Source organism: Schistocerca americana, chromosome 1, assembly GCF_021461395.2.
Source record: "Schistocerca americana isolate TAMUIC-IGC-003095 chromosome 1, iqSchAmer2.1, whole genome shotgun sequence".
NCBI classification, from domain to species: Eukaryota; Metazoa; Arthropoda; class Insecta; order Orthoptera; family Acrididae; genus Schistocerca; species Schistocerca americana.
The window spans coordinates 257158369-257182941 of NC_060119.1; the positions used below are offsets into that span (position 1 = coordinate 257158369).

Sequence of the window (24573 nt, forward strand, 5' to 3'; positions counted from 1 at the left end):
GGAAACTGACAATTCCTGAAGGAAAAATTACAAATATGGCTAAATACAGGGCTAACATGTGCAGCACAGTACTTTAATTTTCTGCTAGGCACTTCATCATACACATGAGTCCTTAGTCTTCAGTGATTTATTTATTGGCTCAATCTCCCCCTTGTCTGTATCACAGAGGAGTGTTTCGGGCATCAATCTCGGAAAGGCATTTGCCAAGAGAGTTATATGATTCCCTGTAGAAACCTAATTTTTATGTAATTCACCAGCAATGCTCAGAAAAGGATTGTTAAATACTGTACATATATCTGATTTATCTATTTTTACTACGAACTGACTTTATATCGTCGACCTTGTCCTGCTGACCACACACTTCCTTCACAACTGTCCGGATGGTTTTAATTTTATCCTGTGAATTAGCTATTCTGTTTGCATATAACACACTCTTTGCCTTCCTAATAACATTTTTAAGCGCCTTACAGTAATGTTTGTAACGGACTACTCCTGCTTGATTGTGACTACTTCTAACATTTTGATATAATTTCCACTTAACCGACTTGTCAGCCATCCAGCCTTTTACTGCTAGTACCCCGATTAGAACATTTTAATGGAAAGCAACTCTCAAAGAGCATGAGAAATGTGTTAAGGAAAACATTATATTTGGCATCTATGTTATCGGCACTATAAACATTCTGCCACTCTTGTTTCTTGACGAAGTTTAAAAAAAACTCTTCATTGCTGTTGAATTAACTTTCCTACATAGTTTGTAATTACGAGTATCTTTGACATTTGTTTGAGTACAAAAGCCTTTTAGTGTTAAAATTCGTGCATCATGGTCTGAAAGGCCATTCACCCCTTTACTAACAGAATGCCCGTCGAAAAATGAAGGATGAATATAAATGTTGTCTACTGTTCCCCTGAACCCTAGTTGGAAAACAAACACAGTCTGTATCAGTTCATATGAATTTAGATCTACCAACATCCTTTTCCTTGCACCATCATATACGAAATTATTATTGAAGTTACCACATACAACTAATTTCTGGTACTTCCTACAAAGTGAATCAAGAGCCCTCTCTAGCTTGAGCAGAAACTCATAGTTAGGGTATCTATAAAGAAGAAAAATTAGAAGTTTAGTGTCGTTAAATTGAATTGGCCCTTCACAACATTCAAATATGTGTTCAGTGCAGTGCCATGATACGTCTATGAACTGAAATGGAATATTGTTTTTTTTACGTACATGCCCACTCCGCCACCCCGCAAGGACCTCCTTGAAAAACAACCAGCCAGTCTGTATCCTGGTAAAGGAAGCCTGTGAATTGTCAAATTATTTAAGTGGTGCTCCGATATACCAATAAAGTCAGAGTCAACATCTATAAGCAGTTCACTAACTTTATCTCTAATACCTCTTATATTTTGATGAAATGTTCTAATTCTTTCTCTACTTGGAAACATGATGTCCTCTAAAGGTGATTCGTTAGTTAGAGGGTCTTCCTTTAAGCAGGTATACCTATCAGCTGACTTCAATCTAAAAAAGGTGCACCTCTAATACCAACTACTATAAGAATTTTTCCATGAGTGACCCCACCTCCACCCACTACACTGTCACCTGTAAGCTTTGCCAGCCTCCACCTACCATACCTACTGAGATGCAGGCCATGCCTAGTGAAACCCGATCTACTGATAGACTCAACTGGTACGCACTTTCCTTTCTGTCAAATCATTGTTGATGGAAGCAAATGACATCCAAAGACGCGAGGTGTTGTAGGGGAAGCACAAGATAGTTTTTGCGCTCGGCAGAACTCGATGGGGAATTGCTGTTAAGAGCTTAGTTTAAAACTACGCATAGTGTGTAATTAAAACTACTGTTCGTAAGGAACATTACGGCGTTAGCGACTTAAAACATATGACGCTCCAACCAGCGACAGCTATGATAGATAATGTCCTATACACTTAGGTGACGAAAGTCATGAGATACCTCTCAATATAATGACGGACCTCCTTTCTCCCGACATAGTGCAGCGATGTGGTATGGATTCAACGGATCGTTGGAAGTCGTCTGCAGAAATGTTGAGCCATGCTGCCTCTACAGTTCTCCATAATAATGAAAGTAGTGCAGGTGGAGGATTTTGTGTACGAACTGATCACTCGATATGTCCCATAAATTTTCGATGGGATTCACGTCGGGCGTTGTGGGTGACCAAATCATCCTCTCGAATTGTCCAGAATGTTCTTCAAACCAATCGTGAACAACTGTGGCCCGGTTACATGGCGCATTGTCAACCATAAAAATTCCATCTTTGGATCGTTACAAATGGACTTGAAATATAGCCATTTTCAGTCAATGATCGGTTCAGTTGGGCTAGAGGACGCAGTCCACTCCACATAAACGCATCCCACACCACTATGGAGCCACCATCGTCTTGCACAGAGCCTTGTTGACGACTGGAGCCCATGGCTTCGTGGTGCCTGCGTTGCATTCGAACCCTAACGTCGGCTCGCACCAACTGAAATCAGAACTCATCGGATCAGGCCACCGTTTTCCCAGTCCTCTAGGGTCCATCTGATGCCGTCACGAGCCCAGGAAAGGCGCTGCAGGCGATGTCGTGCTGTTAACAAAGGCACTCGCGTCCGCCGTCTGCTGCCACAGCCCATTAACGCCAAATTTCGCCACACTGTCCAAATAGATAGGTTCGTCGTATATCCCACAAAATTTTTCCTGTGATTGTTTCATGCAGTGTGTCTTGTCTTTTAGCACTGACAACACTACATAAACGCCGCTACTCTCGGTCGTTAAGTGTAGGCCGTCGGCTACTGCATTGTCCATGGTGAGAGTTAATGCCTGAAATTCGGCATTCTCAGCTTACTACTGACGCTGTGAATCTCAGCCTACCACTTTCAGAAATTGAATGTTCCATGAGTCTAGCTCCAAATACCATCCCACGTATCCCACGTTCAAAGTCTTCTAATTCCCGTCGTGCGGCCATAATCACGTGGGAAACGTTTCACAGGAATACAAATGATGGCTCCGCCAATGCACTGCCCTTTTGGACCTCGTGTACGTAATACTACCGCGATCAGTACATGTGTATATCGCTGTCCCATTACTTTTATCACCTCCATGCAGTATGCCTCCTTCTACGGCTTCATCATTTCTATGCCAATAAACAGCACCATATTCACTGCTCAGTGACAACGACTTGACAGACTTAGTTAGTCTTATAATCTTATCATACTAGCGAACTGTTGCGGGAAGCTTCCTGAGGTACTGAGGAGCTGCCTGGTACTCCAATTTGATAGTACACATACGTGCAAGAAAAGTGTAAATTTAGATAATATTCAGGTCACAACGAAAGCATTCAATACAGAACGAATGTCAAAGTAGTGATAGGATATGGAATCTGGCTTTAGTGGATGCTATGTGGGTGTGCATGAAATGTTCCATTTGACTTTTCATGCTATTACCTTTGTAAAATTCGAAACACAGAATGTACTGGTGGAGAGCTCACGCAATCTTTTGGCATTTATGCTGTGCTCTTGGACCCTATACAAGGGAATGCCTTGTAATAGGCTTGATACATGCCTATACACTCTTCACAGATGAGGTAGTAAGAAAGGTGACCTTCTTGAAGCTAACTATACAATATTGTAACTTCAAGAACACTGTGAAAAACAGAAACTAATGATAAATTCTAAAAGATATTATGGACGACATTTAGATATTATACAAATTATAGTTACAGGCTGTCAGGAATATAAACAGCTTTTTGAGCTGTATTTAATAAAAAACCAAACCATGAAAAGTGCCTTGCCTTATAAATTATCGAAGGGTGATACGCCAATGACAGCTCAATGGTACCCATAAAAGACTGAATAAGAGAAGGCTTCCACAAAAGAATATTTAATACAATTTTTAAAAAGAAGTTATGAAAAGTTGATAAAAAAGTACTCAGAGATACTATGAAGATATAAATTGCTCGGTGCCACGTTTGGAACCTTCTTTATCATAATAGTGATAGGAACAACGAATAAAATGAGAAATATTGTATACAAAATCAGAGAAACTGCCTTATGATAGTGAATGAGGGAAGGTGGCCTTTAACAATATGAGACTCAAATTTCCACATGTTTTACATTTATACAGCTGTTAGAGCTGCACAATTTAAAATGGACCTCATAAAATCCAATCATATAGTGGGTCGGGGGTCTCTTGTGTTGTTGCTGTCTTTTTCACACTTGAGGAATATTTCTTTCTGAGTTTGGCTATTATCTGCAGTAACTCTCAAGGGAGTATGGGTTCTTTCCTTCAGCATTAATGACAGTAAACTATTTGCAGGCACACAAGACCTATAAAGATGAGTTAGCTGAAATGACAGAAAATGAAGTAAGTCAATAAACAGCGTCTCTCTTCTGGGAGAAAATCACGTGATAAAGGTTGAAATTGTGAAAAATCTGGCTTTTTATGTTTATAAATATCCTTCACTGTTCTAACTACTTTAAGAAAAGAAGTCACGAGTATATTCAAGCTTCGCCCGTTGTAAGTGCCATAAGTTGAACTAGAATTGCTACAAAGAGAAAAATGTTTCTTAGTCTAACTGTGATTCATAAAGCAAAGTCGAATAAAGAAATGGCACCAACGTAGTATTACATTCCACAATAACATGATGAAACATAAAAACAATAGCTCAGATGGCAAGCTCCTAATAACGCATCAAAGAAAATGAGAATGCAGTGGGTATATAATATCAAATGTCAAATTGAGAGCGGGGGATGAGCTCATGATAAATACAAATATTTGTTAAAACCTATGAAAGAATGAGCTAACTGCAACACTGTGTGAAGCGCTTTAATTAGACATACCAAGCTATCACAAAGTAAATACACTTGGAAATTACGACAAGATATTTCAAGATATCATCTAAAATAATCTTACTTTAGAAGAACATGGAGATGAAAGACTTGTGTTCTGTGGAGTCCCATATGTACACACTGTAGCGTAGTTTACATTGACGACAAGTGAAAATGACATGAGAAGTTTATTGGGAGCTGTACGCTGACTGAAGTGTGGAGATAAAAATTTAATGTAAAATATAAAAGTACTAGGTACTGAAAATTAAACGAAAAATACAAAATTAAATGGAAACCAATGGCGTTATAACGACTGATGTATTGGAAAAAGGTTAACAGAAAAATTATTAATCTTATTATTTTTGTGGTAAGCATGGTGCTCACATACATTATATATAATTATATCAATTGTTACGATATTTCTTGTTACAAACTGAAAGAAACTCGTATCTACCCATGTAACCAAGCATGGAATTATTTGCACTGTAGTCTATAGCACAAACATTGATAATCATTACTACTAAACTGTTCTGGGTATCATTTACAAAAATGTAATATAATGAATCGCCTACTATAGAGCTTGTTGGGTCATATAATTGTCTCCTATTTGACAGAAGGGACTGTTTGTTTTCTGTGGCATTTTACTACTCTCTATTGTGTAAAAAAGCCAATATTTCAGTTGTCTGTTTTTGCTTAAAATCATTTTAAGCATTAAATAGTAATCAGCTCTTATTAAGAAGATTACACAGTTTGACTTTCAATAGTAATAACAATGTTCTATAATTGCTGTATGATATTTGTCATTTGTTTTATAAGGGTAGCTATGTGTATGTGTTCTCTGTAGCTTTGTTAGAGATATCATTCTTGATGCCAGCAGGTGAAGGAGGACTTGTTTCATAGCTTACTGAAAGCCAAAGCATTTGTTTCTTTTGATATCCTCTCTGATTACAAGCTTATAGAATTTTAATAAATTAGCACTTTAACGTGACCTGATTCATTTTCAATCAGGTCTGTTTCAATAATTAGTTATTTAATAGACTATGTAGTCAATCCACCTAGTATTGTTGTTTTAGAAACTGAACCACTATAAACAACTTATTGTACCCAGATACATTTGTTAAGCTAGGATTGTCGAAACTCAAATACACTTAACGTATATCTATCGAATGAAATGCTGTACATTGTTAAGAAGAAATGATGAGACTGTAAAACTGATGTAAGGTGATGCGACCTTGCTTGTGGCAGTCAACAACAGGGTGTCGAGTTATTCTATAGTTTCTAAGAACACAGGCTTTTTACCTGGACAGGTTTAAGGGATTACCCTTGTCTCACGCGTAATACATTCAAATGAGCTTTCTGTACGTATTATAGAACGCGATTATGTAATTTGTTATTACAAGGAATAATGAGCATAATGTTAATGAATGTTCGGTAATCTGTTTCAGATCGCTCATTTCCATCGGTTGACTTTGCAGGTGAGTACAGCAACAGGTTTAATAGTCCAGATACGTAGTATAAATGAAGGATGTTGTAGATGAATGCATGCACAAAATTTGGATCGCACAGAATGGCCAAATTAGACAGTTGACGGCAGGATAGGAATAATAAGGATAGGGTCAATAAGGATTCTTACTAAACACACAGCTGGTTTATTCAGAGGAGAGTACATGGGCACTACATAGTCGAAGGCATAAAGGGAAACTTCAGTCCCTTGGAAATCAGGGTTTAGTATTGGCCCACTGCGAGTCTTAGCCAGAAACAGAGAGAGAACGGTTGTTGATAATTCTTCCGGGATATAAGGCCGTGGTCCATGGAATTCTTCAATTCCTAACGTTTTGTCCAATACTACGTTGGACATCTTCAGAGGTATGGCTGGTTCTGCTGAGTCCTGCCGACTCAAAGTAAATGTGCTTCCTTCTTACGTGAAACTTCCAGAAGTCTAACTGATTTCGAGACATTCTCCCCGTAGAGTCTTCTAATCATACAATGAAGGCTTTCACGACCGGATGGTACTGTTGTTGATAATTCTGCCGACTGGCAGGACTCAGCAGGACCAGCCATACCTCTGAAGATGTACAACGTAGTATTGGACGAAACGTTAGGAATTGAAGAATTCCATGGACCACGGCCTTATAACCCGGAAGAATTATCAACAACAGTACCATCCGGTCGTGAAAGCCTTCATTGTATGAGAGAGAGAAAGAGCAGCATCCCAGTTCTACTACAGGTAAACGTCAGCTGGTTTGTTTGGGGGGATATGATTGGTCGCCTGTTTGGCGTCACATCAGTGCCGATACAACGTCAGCACTGGCGTTACAGACGGTTGGTCCCCGCCTCTCTGCCTCAGCTCGCGAAGAAGGGTCTGAAGGCATCGACACTGTTACTATTTTATTATTAATAATTATACATTGTACAATATTGACTCTGCATGGTACGACTATTTCTATGTAAGTATTGTGGAAGTAATTTACTTCAAAATATCGGTAAGTAATAAATGGTTCCAAGGAATCACTACGGTTTCAGATAAGAGTTGACAACGATATTTTAAGCTCTTAACAACAACAATCTGGCCATTAATAACAGGAGATATCGAAACGTGATTCTTTTACCTGCCAGATTTGACGACACTGTAGAAACAAGAGTTGCTCATGTACATGTGAGTCTTTCAACTGCCACATTGTCAACTGCTATCAGTATCTAGTCGTAAAGGGATTGTTTACAGACGCTATGGGTTACAACAGCGTTTTGTGACCGAGGATTATCCTGTTGGAAAGCAGCCCCTGTAATGCTATTAGTGACTGGCAGCACAACAGGTTGAATCACCAGATTGACGTACAGATTTCCATTCAGGATGCGTCGGACAACCACGACGGTGGTCATGCTGTCGTATGAAATCATACCCAAGACCATAAATCCAGGTGTAGCATCAGTCTGTCTAGCAAGCATACAGGTTGGTTGCAGGCCATCAACAGGCCTCCTTCAAAACAACACACAGCCATCACTGACACCGAAACAGAATCAACTTTCACCAGAAAACAGGCCATAACTCGACCCTGCCCTCCATTGACATCTCGCTTGACACCACTGAAGGCGTGAGTAGCGGCGGTTTGGGGTCAGTGGAACGCATAGTACAGGGCTTCTGGCTCGGAGCTTTCCATGAAGTAAACGACTTGTAACAGTCTGTTATGTCATTGTGGCGTCAACTGCTGCTCAGATTGCTGCTGCTGCAGATACTGTACGATGAGCCAAAGCCGTACGCCAAACACTATGGTCTACCCTTCCGGTGGTACCGTGTGGCCGTTCAAAGCCCGTTTCTCTTGCGGCCGTACATTCTCGTAACCACCGCTACCAGCAGTCTTGTACAGTGGCTACATTCCTACCAATGAGAATGTGGATTTCGCGAGAGGCGTGCCAGAGATAAATCCGTGCAGTCGCGCTATCCTCTATGTCCTCGGTGGCTCAGATGGATAGAGCGTCTGCCATGTAAGCAGGAGATCCCGGGTTCGAGTCCCGGTCGCGGCACACATTTTTATCAGTCCCCGTTGGCGTATGTCAACGCCTGTAAGCAGCTAAGGGTGTTCATTTCATTGTAAGTTTAAGAATTAGTTGTGAAATTCGGTTAGGTTATAGTGATGTCAACGCCTGTAAGCAGCTAAGGGTGTTCGTTTCATTGTACTTTGATTCTAACGAGCTCCATGGTCCGAAAGAACAGATACCATCTTAGTATATACGAGAAGATTGTAACTGCTAATACTCTATAGTTTTCATTTTCAAGAGGGTATATCTTTTACATGCTTCACATATAAACTTGTGCTACTGTTTATAGTTACGTTTAACATCAGAGCTTTCATTTGAGTTTCGCAAATGTTAAATTTGTCTTTCACAGGACGCACGCCAAGCGTCCAGACGTTAGCCCAATTGACCCCATGCTTTTGCAAGCATGTCTGGAGTCATTGCGTTCCCTGCTGTGGCTATGCGTCGCCGCAGTTCATTCACAGTTGTTGGAAGAGGAGGCACATGGACGCAGTCTTTTACGAATCCCCACAAATGAATCTCAGATCTTGAAATCAGACCCACAAAGAGGCCCATGTGAGATCGTACTTCCCTTATAGCCGATTCATGGTTTAGGTAGCTCAGTGTTTAAAATTTTTTAAAATCTGGGCCAGCGCTATGGCGTTCCACTCTGTTGAAAAATGTAATTTTCTGCGTGATTTGTTGATGTGTTAGGGCCATCTCCATCGACTAGACCTACGTTATCTAATGAACAAGCAAGTTAGTGTGTGAGGTAGCTGCTTTAGGGATACCGCTATTGTCAACCATATGAACCGGCAACTTCCAACTACGCCAAAGCTATGGTTCAGGTTTGATGGTAAGTTAAAATTCACCCGAATTTTCTATTTTCAGTCATTTGTAAGAACTTGATGAAATAGGATGAATCTTTTTGAAAGACCCTACATATAGTACGCAGACACGCTAAAAGCTATATAAAATTAAATTTGCTCTCCCTCACCCTCTACCACATAACGCACAACTACTCTCAGAATGCAAAACTTAACACAGGCTGTGATCATTGAAACACGAATACAAAAACAGAAAAAGCTCAAATCAACGAATCCGGAGGTGGTACTTACATGATCACTTAGACAGTAAGTGGATGAGACTGCCTTTTCTCTGCTAAAATCTCGTGTCAAAGAGTTTAGGGAGAAGGTCAAAGACCACAAAACACTTACCACATTCATTTCATCATCACGCTAATCAACTCGTTTCAACCATCTTGTAATAACAAAAACTACATTCAGTCAAAGTATGGGGAACTCTTAATCTATACCCCACAAGCGTCTCTAAGTAGTTGGTCTTCACATCTGAAAAGATGCGAAAGACTGAGGGGCTGTCCCCTGTCCGAAGATACGTTAAGCAGACATGATTTCCTGTAACTGGATGGAAGAAGTTGAGCCACAATTTTACAGACTCCTTATTTGAAACTCGTTATCCGCCTTGCCCAGCCATCGTTCCTCCCATAGGCATATTACGGGAGTTCACAGCAATGACAATACGACAGCCAGGGGGATGGTAATTTGCATCCCGTTAAGTAGGGTACGTGCCTTCTTAGCTGTGGTATCGGGTGCTTCGTTTCCACGAATTCTCACATACCTTATACAATAAGAATCATAACTCCTTCTCCTGTCTCTGCGGACTGAAGATGGGCGTCCACTGCATTCCGCCGTGTGACTGAAGAATCTCTAATTTTTTCAACAACAACCATTACTTCCTCCTTAAATAGTTCTTTTAATGTCTATACTAGGCTGACTGTGTCCTGTTCGATTCCTACCACTATGGGAACTTCTTGGTAATATCGGGAACTGATCCCGTATCTTTCGGGTAACACAATCCCTGACTAATTAGATGCGGAAGGCAAACGTATAGATTGTTTAAATATTATCTACAAACAGTTAACATGTTAGCAACTATTTCTTCGACGTGCAACATTCATCTTTAACACTTGGCCTCTTGTAGCTTCTTGAAGCGAAGCATAGGGTGGAGATGTTCGGATATTCCTCTCACTCTATGCCCTCTGTATTTACAAATTCTTATAAACGTCACAGCACATACAGACTTGTAACTTTGAATGACTCAAAGGCATTACTTACCGTACAAACGCTCTCGGAGGCATTAATCCAGAGAATGCTACAGTTTCTACTTTGTCTCTGCTTTGAGACTCGTTCTACTGTAGGAGCCCCAGATTCAAAACATTAAGCTTTTCTTGCTTTCTGCCTAGGCCAAGAGACTGATATGGAATGACTCAAAGGCATTACTTACCGTACAAACGCTCTCGGAGGCATTAATCCAGAGAATGCTACAGTTTCTACTTTGTCTCTGCTTTGAGACTCGTTCTACTCTAGGAGCCCCAGATTCAAAACATTAAGCTTTTCTTGCTTTCTGCCTAGGCCAAGAGACTGATATGGAATGAGGCAGTGCAGTGATTAAGATTATGGGCATGCATACGGGATGAGTGGTATTTAAATCTCTGTTCGACCTCCAGTTTGGATTTCAGTGGCTTCACAAAGGCATTAAATACATGAAGTGACCTGACAAGGCCTCACTAAACAAGAACAAGCTCCCAGGTATATAAATAATAATAACCAATTTGATAACAAAACGGGACACTTCTCACTAAACCACAATGGTTGTAGTCAATTTAGTCACCAGAAAAGTGTCAAATTGTTGGATACCTTTATTACCACTAATAAGTATAAATTTACAGACCGGTAACGGAACATTAATTCTGTGAACTAACAATGTCCAGCTGGACCACTGTTTGGACTGTTGTCCAGAATTCACAGCCACAGAAGAAATCTAAGACCACTGAATACCAAAGGACAAAGTTATTGAACGTTAAAACTTTGTCAACTAGAAGTAGGCGACTTTGGTAATGTTTGTACAAAAATTCATTACGTCAACAATCACTTAGATGTATAAAAAAATATTCACATTACCGGTTTCGAGAAAGATTCACCATCTCCAGATGTGCTTAATCCACAAAAAGTTTCGTACAGATAAAACAAACATAAAATCGTTTAATATTTCAATGGATGTACATCATATCATCACATGGTAAAATACATTAGTAGAACTGTTAAATGAATTAATGATGTTCGAAGTCTGTTTTATCTATGTTGTTGTTGTTGTGGTCTTCAGTCCTGAGACTGGTTTGATGCAGCTCTCCATGCTACTCTATCCTGTGCAAGCTTCTTCATCTCCCAGTACCTACTGCAACCTACATCCTTCTGAATTGCTTAGTGTATTGATCTCTTGGTCTCCCTCTATGATTTTTACCCTCCACGCTGCCCTCCAATGCTAAATTTGTGATCCCTTGATGCCTCAAAACATGTCCTACCAACCGATCCCTTCTTCTAGTCAAGTTGTGCCAATATTTCGAAAGCTTCTATTCTCTTCTTGTCCAAACTGGTTATCGTCCATGTTTCACTTCCATACATGGCTACACTCCATACAAATACTTTCAAAAACGACTTCCTTTTATCCTTTTATCTATAGAAAACTTTTTTGTGAATTAAGCACGTTCAGAGTCTTAAATATTTCCGAAAACGGTGATGATAACACTTTTATGTATCCAAGCGATCGTTGGCGTGACGAATTACTACACAGCCGGTGATAGACTGCTGGCGATGGTGTCCAGGATGGTGCGTCGCTTTCAATTGGCTTGTCTGTGGCTTTGCGATGTCCTAAGATATACGTGGCAGAATGATACGGAATGGTGTATTTGTGACCACCTGACGTCGTGGATGCAGGTAGGGTCGTGATAGCTGCACCTCCTAAAGTCGATGTGGACACTCTTGTTCGCGAAATGGGTACCTCTGATCTTACTGGAGGTACCGCATATTCCCAAGACTGTTCGTTTCTATCTGACGATACCATAACAGCTATAGCGTCATTCTTCGGCCATGCATATCCAGGGCATTAGGCAGGTGGACTACTAGTTCACCAGGAGAGATGGTTGACCGTCGTGGAGTCAAGGGGAGTCATCGTCGTCAGCTGCTGGAAGCGAAGTGCCTGGATCCTTGCTGTCGGCGACCATGGGCATGGGGACGTCGGCTGCGATGTAGACCCCAATATGGCCTCTAGTGTCAGTGTCGTGCTGACCGGCTGGCTCCCATTTCGCAAGCACTGCTGCTCCTGTTACAGTTGTTGGTCGAGTCCAAACGTTGAACGTGGGATATCTGCAACATGAAACACGCAGAATCCTCGAGGTCGCAGCTAACTATATATTTGTGGAGCTATGATTGATTCCGCAGCTGAACCTCCACTATACCGTACCATAAGGTGGATGATGTGCGCTGGGACTCATGAAGAAACCATTGCCCACACATTATTGTGAGTCGCATAGCGATAGAGGCTGGTACTGAGAGAGGAGAGCTCGTGGGTTACAGGTCTCACGATACAGAGCTGAGAGAACTGAAGCCAGCAATGTAGTGTGTCTGTGAGGCTGTTGTTTCTGGAAAATCTTGAATGGCAAAAATCCTCATCGACACGCAGATAGGCAGTGCGGATTTTGAAGCAAAGTATATTACTGAAGATATCAATGATAAGTTTTTGAATTTTCTCAACCGACCCTCTTCCCCTCTGGCATCATCAGCAGTTACCAGATTTCCCCACCCCTCTGACATAGATCACTTACCCTGTGTATAAAATGGTGGGGCGTCGCTGTCGAAGTATTGTTGTTGAGCTAAGTATAAATTGGAGGAAAATTCGAAAATCCAAAATGGTGCAGTGCCATGTTTGTGGACGAAGACCACTTGTGCTAAATGTAGAATTAAAGATGGCCATTAGATTTTTCACTGGGGTCACTTTTGCTAAGTATAGAATCCAAGATGGCCGACCTGGGATACTGGAACAGTCTCTGTGACAGTATACAGCAGCAACCAAGATGCTGATCTACTTAACATGTTTCCCTCAACATATAATTCACTATGATGTGTGTCGCTCTTTGTAACTGTCAGGTCATTTATAGAATTCCAGAATTTCCACTTTCATGTTACCATTTAAACAGCTGTTGCATCAAGTTTAAGGTTGGCAGACAAAAATTGTCAACACATGTGTCGTCCCGCTTCGTGCTTTTTCAGTACCAAAATTGTAAACCTACCTTTCCCTGTAAGTTTACACGACAGCCCTTCTGATCTTATAGTTCAAACTAGTTATTTTGGAGCTTACTTTAAAACTATGTATCTATATGTGTACTAACCTGTCCTATGTCCACTTATGCTATGTTTAAGCAATATTTCTCTGACATTAAGAAACACCCCTTCTCTAATTTGACATCACAGTTTAAACAATTAAACCCTCCAGAGCTACATTTAATTTCAAATACAAGAGCCAACAGCTCACTTTTACTAGCCTTAAACAGCGGAAAAATTCCCAAAATTCACTTCTTCTAAGTTCAGAATTGACGAGAAGTTGAAAATAACCCAATCTAAGCTCAACATGACGAGAGGTCACTGATTTTCACAATTATAGAGCAGCACTTGTTGGGACCCCAGCAGGTATTAGAACTATAAAGCACTTTCAGAGAGAATTTTCACTTTGCAGCAGAGTGAGTGGTGATATGAAACTTCCTAGTAGATTAAAATTATATGTCGGACTGAGACTCGAAATCTGAACCCAGTACTAAGGACGCAAGTTCGAGTCTCAGTCTGGCACACAGATATAATCTATAGGGGGCATTATAGAGCACTTATCCTGACTTTAAATCCGTTAAACTCCCTACTGAAACCTCTATAACAGTCAAACATTGATAACTGTCCTGTGGCGGCCATCAAAAAGTGTCAGCATGCAAACCATTCAACGAAACATCATGGATATGGGCTTCCGCAGCCGAACGAGCACTCGTGTACCCTTGATGACTGCACGACGAAATGCTTTACGACTCCCCTTGGCCCGTCAACAACGACTTTGGACTGTTGATCTCTAGAAACATGTTGCCTGGTTGGACGAGTCTCGTTTCAAATTGTGTCGAGAGGATGGACGTGTACAGGTATGAATCCATGGACCCTGCATTTTAGCAGGGGACTGTTGAAGTTGCTGGATGCTCTGTAATGGTGTGGGGCCTATGCAGTTTTAGTGATATGGTACCACTGATACGTTTAAATACGACTCTGACAGATGAAGCGTACGTAAGCATCCTGTCTGATCACCTGCAGTCATTCATATCCATTGTGCATTCCGACGGACTGGGGCAACTCCAGAGGATAATGCAACACCCCACACGTCCAGAAATGCTACAGAGTGGCTCTAGGAACACTGTTCTGAGTAAACACTTCCGCTGGCCACCAAACTACACAGACATGAACATTATTGAGCATATCTGGGACACCTTGTAACGTGCTATTCAGGAAATCTCTCCTTCCTTCGTACTCTTACGGATTTATGGACATCCTTGCAGGATTCATAGTGTCAGTTTCCTCCAGCACTACTTCAGACATTCGTGGAGTTTGTGGCATGTCGTGTTTCGGTACCTCTGGGTGCTCCCGGTGGTCCGAAATGATATTAGGCATGTGTACCAGTTTCTTTGGCTCTTCAGTGTAGAAATTTTTTCTAACATATTCGAAGAATGAGATTTCTTAAGGAAAAACAAAGAGATTTTAAAATAATTGTTCTTTCTTTCATTTCATTTGCAACCTTCTATCAATTTTTTTCATTTCTCTAATTTTATAAGTTACTTTAAACATGTTTTGTATTATTTGCGCTAAATTTTATAAATATTTGCAGGCCATTTGAGTGAAAGCTTTTCGAATATTTTAGGTGATAAAAATTAGTGATTTATGCAAATATCTGCTAACATCCCAGCTAGGGTGCTACCCGTTGCCAACCCATCTTTCTGTCTGTATATTTTGTTATTACCACTGAAGTAATTGTATGAAAGTACCAAGGTGAGCACACAGCCACGGGCTCAAAATGTCAGTTTTTGACAAAATAGCACTATATTAATGGAGCTATTAGATTCCCAAGTTCATGTGACACTAGCTCACCACAAATTCTTCAGTTCCCTCACAAGGAATTGCTAAACACACTGGATAGTACAACCCTTCTTCAAGACGGTTGTTTTCAGTGCGCAGATTCATAGTGTAAGCAATCGTATGCTGATTCATTGGTGCCATATATGATATTAACCCATGCACCCAATGAGGCTCTGCAAACTGATCTCAACTCAGTAACCCTCTTGTAGGCGTGTCTTCCGCTCACTTCAGACTTTCAACAAACAGTGCGCTCCTGAGTGACCTCGAGGGATAATTACCAGGTGTTGTCCATGCACGTCTGATATTTTTTGAAGCTAAGAATCACACAATCACATCAACAGTAAAATCATCCACTACAAAAGATATGTTGATGACACACATGGTTCCAATGAGGAAATAGACACATTAGCAACAAATATGAGTAGCAAGCACAAAAACATTAAATTCACCGCTAAACACGAGGCCAACAACAGCATCAATTTCTTAGACGTAAAAATCACCAAAAAAACCATAAACAAGATTTTGAGATTTATAGAAAACCAACATCCACTGATTTATGTATCAAAAGCTCATCTTTTCATCCAAACCAGCATAAGATGGGTTAGTTTAGATTCACATTGAATCGGCTACGCAGAATTCCACTTGAACCAGTTCAAAAAGAAAGACAAATCAGTATATTAGAACCATAGCCTCAAACAATGAATACAGCCCTCTCATGATAGTTTGTCTATCACAAAAAATAAGCTTCTACACAAACAACAAACTTCAGCAGTTAGCAGTTAGCAGTTCACAACTTAAAGAATAACAACCTCCCAAACAAAAAATCTGGGATATACAAACTGCCAAAGTTACCCAAATTCCTATACAAGACAAACAGATAAAAGCATTGAGACTCGGTTCAAAGAGCATATAGATCCCATACGTTTGAACAACATTTCAAAATCCACATTTTCCATGCACACAACTACTAACAGTCATGGAATAAAGAGAATTGAAGACCATGTACAAGTATTGTACCATTCTGAGAAAGATAGTTTTATGAACCTGCTCTGAAGAGATTGAAATATATGTACATAAAAGTAAATCACGATAAAATGTCCTCAGTGAACAAACTGAGTTAGCCAATGCAGCCTTTCTTCAAAATTTCGTTCACCTGGTTTCGAATTTAAAGTAATAATAATAAAAAATAATGAAATATCCATTGTTGTAATATTTATATTTGCACATCCGTCCCAAACCATTTACCGTCGTTTCGGTGTATGCCATAATATTTACATAATATGTCAATAGTTGTAATATTTATTTATGTAAATCTGGCCCTTATCATTTACTTTGATTCCAATGAATACCATAATATTTACGGAATATCACTGCAGTAACACTTTATAACTGCTTTATTTATTTATCTTAATTTTAATCGGCTTTCTTTCAATATAAATAGTAAGTAATGTAACATTAGCAATTTACAAATTTCCGCTGTCACATACATGTATATAACGAAATATCTCAGAGAGGATGTCTTTGGCATCGTTATGGTTGTAATATCGCCATCTTTGTATACATACCTCCATGTGATGAAACGTCTGAGTGTGTAAGTGGTGCTTTAGATTATGTGCATACATATACACAAAAAGTACATGATACTGTTTTCGCTGCTGCTGGATCATAAGCAGTCTGCACTGGAACATAATGGCGTGGATTTTTCACCGTAAGTAACCTAAACATCATTCCTTTAATAATTCGTTATTTCACTTAAAATCGTTACGTCAGTTGGCGAAGAAAAAGGCGAAAGCTAATGTAAAACGTGAACTAGCCGTCTGAAAATGAATCTGTCGGTTCGAAACCGGTATCGCCCCTATCTAAATAAATATATAGCATTGTAAAATGTGGCTGTTTGCTACTATCTTCTATTTCAGAGTCAACCTGTAGCATTAATATAATTTTAATCTGATCATAAGACAAATAATGTAGTTCGACTTCAGTATTCGGGTGTTGAATAAGGCAATACACTTCATCACCTCAGTGAGGCTATAAAAATCTGGTTAATGCCTGTCACCTGAAATTCCAACATCAATGAAATGCTGTTCCAGGTGAGGTATACAGATACCGACAGTTACGCTTTGTTATCAAATGCGGAAAATGGGAATGGCGGTGCCGCATGAGTCGGTGTGGGGAAAGACGATGGCAGAGCTATGGCAATTGGGGCAATCGTTTGAAACAAAGGTTCTTGTGAAGACTGTAATCTTATGAGCAAATGGGTGGTTACGTCTATGTTGACAGCGAACATGCTGAAATGAGAAGTGTATGTTAGTACACCACATGTGGGGAAAAAATGTCTAAAGAACACCATCTAACATGGGAACTGTGAAAATTTAGGGAGAAATTCACCAAAAATCTCGTCGCCAATGACTGAAGGTGCCTGACAAGGGCTCATTTAGCAAGAACAATCTCCTAGGTAGGCAAATAACAATAAACACGGTATTAGCCAAAACATAAAAGAGACTTCTCCCATGAAACCACAAGGGCAGACGATAATTTCGTCATAGAGACACTGCAAAATTTCTTCGATCAATCGGTAATTTCTCAGATTACATTCACAGAAAATGTCTGAGCCCACTGGATACCAAATCCTGATGCTGACGTCCGTTGCTCGCGGTGGACTGCTGGTGCCACATGTGGGCTCCGAAAGTGATGGTGTCTACGACAGTGCGTCAGCTTCAGCTGGCTTGGCTCCAGCCATACTGAATCAATACAGTCGTGGAGGAAGGATATAGCTCGGGCTACATGGGGCCAGGAAACATCGCAGATACAAACAGGGCCGCAACAGGTGTGCCCCCTAATGGCAATGTGGAAGGAGCCTATTTGCGAAGCGGACGACTTTGGTCGTAGCCTTGGCTGCGGGTGTTTACCACGACAGCAAGCCGCTGTCGTCGTCATTCTTTGGAACTGTTAAATGCTAATCCTGATTGCTTCTTCCTTTCTTTTGAGTGTAGTGCGGACTTCCTTTTGACTTTTATGCTATTGACAAATGCATTTACAGTGCTCAAAGGCATACCGAGGCATATCTACAGCGAAACTCAGTGTCAATTGAAAATAATACTGTCACCCACCAAAAGAGCTCAGAGTGATACAAATATAAGTTCAGTTGCATGTCAATAAAATCATGGGTTAGGAAATGTTCTAGTGATGAGGTACCCACACCGTACACATAGCAAAGAAGAACAGAAACTATCGCCCTTCACCAGACAATTGCTCGATGTCCTAAGTTTATTTCAATGCGGAAAATTTCCTTATGGAAGACACCTGAAGGACCAAGTGGGAATGATGACATGTTTTAGTGCGTCGGTGAGCTATTTCTGTTGTGAAGTAGCTACAAGTAAGTCATCTAGGACAGTTCAAGTCTTAGAACAAAAAAATTTAAGTCACTATCAGTCCACTGATTCATCTCCAAATTAACAAAGAAATGTGAGGAAAAGTAAAATTTAATTAACTACATTATATTTGATGAGAAAGATGAAGAAACAGATCAAAAAATTCTGGAAAGTAATTATTACGTGACATGAATAGACAGTATTTGCGTGATTTAAACATTTTATAGCAGACTGAAAGCCGTGTAACTGGGTAGTTTGTGCCTCCAGCCTATAGGACGAGAAACAATTGCTGTACATTGGCCTCAGGCACTTGACACATAGAGGTCGAAAGAAAAATGGCAGCACTGCCACAGAAGAGAAAGATTTCGACGAATAGTACAGATGTTTCCCAGATTAGTGGGATACTCGCGTTGTCGAGCTACGGCCACAGAATGGCTACCTACCAGCGAAGAGTGCATGGAAGTCAACACCCCAGAAGAGCTCGCTGCAAAATATTTTCAGAATATCTTCGACAGTTTCAACTTTATAGCAATGTTGGATGCAGAAATTAGGCTGAGTTGATCCATTATAAATGGTTTGCTGTAAAAATGTAATATGAGTAAATAAGAGTCTTTGACATGTTTTATTTCCTTTTTGTTGATGCCTAGTTTATAGCTATTGATCTATTTAACGGAACATAAGTTCGTTCATGTTCTACGTTAGTTAGCGAAATTTAAAGCACATTCTCTATTGATGTAATGATTAAAGGCACTACCCCATACAATACAAATATCATTACCTTGCTGCAGTCCTATTTCTGAAGTGCAGCTTTTTATCTTGACAACTTAATGGAGTTACGATACATCTGTAGTGACTGAGTTAATAATCTAGCTTCCTACAGTAAAATTAACAAAGAATCATGTGTAACGAAACCACACTAGGGTAGAAATTTAATGATAGCCTAGCTTTGACAGTTTAATTCACCAGTTATCTTGAGTTAATTTAACTATACATAGTGTTCTTTAAGATAACGAGGATCAACTGGGGCAAATTAGGTTGTGTTAAATTTGTACATGTTCGTTCTCTCTTTGTAGATTGGCTGCCCCGTTTTTTCGACCTACGATTATGTTGCTCGATTAGACGTCCCCTATTCTGCCTATCCTACTCTCAACCTTATATTCTGGTATCTTTCTATGCACCCATTATTAAAAATAGAAGAAGTAAGAAAGCTAGTCAAGGAGATAAAAATTAAAGTCTGCATTCTGAAAAGTGTCAAAGATATAAGCTATAACAGAGTAAAGCAACAATTTTATTTCTGTGCACGATATGTATTAGAAGGGACGATCAAAAAGTTCTCGTTCGAAGGCCACACTAATTACTTCTCTCCATGTCAGTGCTTACACACCCACATCGGAGTGGCACTGGGTTGCATATAAGCTGCTCCAACGTCCTCAAACGGAAACTTTTTGATACATCTTATAGAATAAACTACTCTCGATCTGATTCTAATGTCAATTCCATTTGTTTCAGCGCCCAGTCTAGATTTCGATATCGCCATAGCAGCCACAACAGGTAAGGGTTTCAGAAAAGACCTGGTCGTGCACCCGCTGCTCTAAATAACCCTAAATATGTTCTGTAGTATTAATCCTTTAAGTGAAAAAATTTTCATCCAACATAACAGTCAGAGGGTACATGTCAGAATGTGTTCCAAAGAGTAGTATTAAATAGAATATTAAATAGAACTGTTCAATTTATTATCTACACTACTGGCCATTAAAATTGCTACACTAAGAAGAAATGCAGAAGATAAACGGGCATTCATTGGACAAATACATTATACTATAACTGAGATGTGATTACATTATCATGCAATTTGGGTGCATAGATCCTGAGAAATCAGTACCAGGAACAACCACCTCTGGTCGTAATAACGGCCTTGTACGCCTGGGCATTGAGTCAAACAGAGCTTGGATGGCGTGTACAGGTACACCTGCCCATACAGCTTCAACACGATACCACAGTCCATCAAGAGTAGTGACTGGCGTATTGTCACGAGCCAGTTGCTCGGCCACCATTGACCAGACGTTTTCAATTGATGAGAGATCTGGAGAATGTACTGACCATAGCAGCAGACGAACATTTTCTGTATCCAGAAAGGCCCGTACAGGACCTGCAACATGCGGACGTGCATTATCCTGCTGAAATGTAGGGTTTCACGGGGATCGAATGACAGGTAGAGCCACGGGTCGTAACACATCTGAAATGTAACGTCCACTGTTCAAAGTGTGGTCATTGCGAACAAGAGGTGATAAGCCAGTATGGCGATGACGAATACACGCTTCCAATGTGCGTTCACCGCGATGTCGCCAAACACGGATGCGACCATCGTGATGCTGTAAACAGAACCTGACGTTTTGCCATTCGTGCACCCAGGTTCGTCACTGAGTACACTATCGCAGGCGCTCCTGTCTGTGAGCGGCGTCAAGGGTAACCGCAGCCATAGTCTCCGAGCTGATAGTCCATGCTGCTGCAAACGTCGTCGAACTGTTCGTGCAGATGGGTGTTGTCTTGCAAACGTCCTCATCTGTTGACTCAGGGATCTACAGGTTGCTGCACCATCCGTTACAGCCATGCGGATAAGATGCCTGTCATCTCGACTGCTAGTGATACGAGGCCGTTAGAATCCAGCACGGCGTTCCGTATTACTCTCCTGAACCCACAGATTTCATATTCTGCTAACAGTCATTGGATCTCGACCAACGCGAGCAGCAATGTCGCGATACGATAAACCGCAATCGTGATAGGCTACAATCCGACCTTTATCAAAGTCGGAAACGTGATGGTACGCATTTCTCCTCGTTACACGAGGCATCACAACAACGTTTCACCAGGCAACGCCGGTCAACTGCTGTTTGTGTATGAGAAATCGGTTGGAAACTCCTCATGTCAGCACGTTGTAGGTGTCGCCACCGGCGCCAACCTTGTGTGAATGCTCTGAAAAGCTAATCATTTGCATATCACAGCATCTTCTTCTGTCAATTAAATTTTGCGTCTGTAACACGTCATCTTCGTGGTGTAGCAATTTTAATGGCCAGTAGTGTACTTCTACGATAATCATGAATTATAGGGTGGTGAATATTAATACAAAAGAATCAGGAGCTCCTAATTGTACATAGTAATTTTACTGGTAAGTTCGAAATGAATCTGCAGGAAATTATCAATTTCGACTTGGCACTATGTTATTCAGACTACCGTCAGTTACTGTATAAATGTTTGAAATTGTGGAAATGTGAGTAGCTAAACCCTCTGCATCAGTGTTTAGGTTTTCCATGATTCCCCTAACTCGTTTCAGGCAGATACAACGACAGTTCCTTTGAAAGGACACTGCCGATTACCCTCCCCATCCTTCCCTAATCCGAGGTTGTGGAGCGTCTCTAATGACCTCGCTGTCGACGGGACGTTAAACACTAATTTACTCCTCCTCTCCCAGCAAGGGGCAGAACTTTATCTGCCACGCAACTACTCCATCTCCTTGACATCATGCTATAGACAAAAGAAACTTTCACGAATGTCAATAAGCTGCCTCTAACTCTAAACACCAAACAAAAAAAGTAAATAACATACCAGTTACATTCAAGAGTGTGCATAAACTAGTCGTGTTCACTGTCAGCAAAAATATATTATCTCTAATGTTTCCGAAAATATTTATTCCTACATTTGAATAAGCATTTCTCAGCATATAACCAGTAAAGTAGGATTTAACTGAAAACTGAATTCACGACAATTTGTTTGCTGACATGTGCGGTGCAGACCAAAACTAGTTGTAAGTATGATTAAAAATATCTCCCATACTTATTTTAAACTTTATAATGTACTAAATGTTACTCTCAACTGAACTTGAGGTACCAGAAAACGAAAATCCACATGTGACAAATACTAGCGGACGGGAAACCAGAAATGTAGACGAGCGCCTCTAAGCCCATCGGTAAATATTCTTAACATTTCTGACTTGTTCACTGATAACTCACGCCTAATAACTTAGGCACATAAGAATGGTACTCATATTTATTATAGAGGCTGTTGTGGAAATTTAATACCAGTAACATCAATCGTCTTTATTAAATAAAGTAATACACAGCATGTAACTCAGTAGTATGTACACTGAGGTGGCAAAACTCATCAAATACCTCTAAATATAGTGTCAGACCTCCTATCGTCCGGCGTAGAGCGGAATCTTGACGTGGCATGAGCTCAATAAGTCGTTGGAAGTCCCATGAAGAAATATTGAGCCGGCCGAAGTGGCCGTGCGGTTAAAGGCGCTGCAGTCTGGAACCGCAAGACCGCTACGGTCGCAGGTTCGAATCCTGCCTCGGGCATGGATGTTTGTGATGTCCTTAGGTTAGCTAGGTTTAACTAGTTCTAAGTTCTAGGGGACTAATAACCTCAGCAGTTGAGTCCCATAGTGCTCAGAGCCATTTGAACCATTTTTGAAATATTGAGCCATGTTGCCTCTATAGACGTTCATAATTGCTAAAGTGTTGCTGGTGCATGATTTTGTACACTAACTGACTTCTACGTTATCTCCCATACATGGTCGAAGGGATTCATGTCCGGCGATACGGGTGGCCATATCATTTGCGGCAAGTGCCCAGAAAGTTCCTTAAACCACACATGAACAACTATGGCTCGGTGAAATCCTTGTTTGAGAACATGAAGTCAGTAAACGCATATGGTCTCCAAGTAGCGGAACATAACCATTTCCAGTCAATGAGCGGTTCCTCTGGGCCAGAGGACCCAGTGAGAAAAAGCATACACCACCACCAGTTGCACGATGCCTTGTTGACAACTTGGTTCCTTGGCTTCTTGAGGTCTGCACCAAACTCTAACCCTATCATCAGCTCTTAACAACTGAAATCGGGCCACCTCTGACACGGCCAAGTTTTTCCACTCATTTATTTCTGTGGCTAGGTAATGCACTGTTGCTTGTCTATAAGCGCTGACAACGCTAAGCAAAAGCCGCTGCTCTCGGTCGTTTAGTGAAGGCCTGTGGCCAATGTGTTGTCCATGGTGAGAGGTAATAGCAGAAATTTGGTATTCTGGCCACTCTCTTGACACTGTAGACCTCGAAATATTGAATTACCTACCGATTTCCGAAATAAAATTTTCCAAATGTCTAGCTCCAAATACCTATCTGCGTTCAAAGTCGGTTAATTCCCGTCCTGCGGCCACAGTCACGTCGGGAACCTTTTCACATGAATCACCTCAGTACAAAGGACAGCTCCGCTAATGCGTTGCCCTTTTGTACCTTGTGTACGTGATATTACCGCCACCAGTATTTGTGCATATCGCTAACCACTTGCAATTGTCATCTCAGTGTATATTTACCACTGTCACATAAAGGATTAAGAGAGCCAGTCGAGGTGGGGTAGAGTGCCTGGGTGTTCGTCAGAACACGAAAATACCCTTCCAGCTCTGTGATCATAACTGTTATCCTCTTGAAAGTGTGCACAGCAAACTCAGAGCAACGCCTTGTCACCAGTAAGACTGAAATAAACATTCTGCCTCAATTTCACAGCAACCTGAAGAAGTGGGCCCAAGTGGTAGTACTAGAAACACCGCCAAATTTTCACAGAACCACCTCCACATCTGGAGGTTAAACGCTACAGTGACCCGTTGGTGCACACCACGAGGCAAGATCACCACTCGTCGAACCACAATTCGCGTTTAAAATCAACTTTTGGCCGTATTTTGTGTTGTTTAGTGCAGTCTTATGTGTCACTATGAACAATCTGCTTCTGATGCCCTTTGCATCTAGTTTCCAATCCAATGTTTGCTCGGAAACTAATTGACATGGACCT

At 40.8% G+C, this 24573-nt stretch overlaps 1 protein-coding gene across 1 annotated transcript in view; it reads left to right on the forward strand.

Annotated features, from left to right (window-relative positions):
- Nucleotides 1-24573, forward strand: part of LOC124623863 (inter-alpha-trypsin inhibitor heavy chain H4-like) — a 156714-nt gene that overhangs the window by 112836 nt on the left and 19305 nt on the right. The window contains exons 13-14 of the mRNA XM_047149072.1: nucleotides 6282-6311; nucleotides 20246-20287. Coding sequence (XP_047005028.1) covers nucleotides 6282-6311; nucleotides 20246-20287 — 72 coding nt within the window. The remainder of the gene's footprint in view (nucleotides 1-6281; nucleotides 6312-20245; nucleotides 20288-24573) is intronic.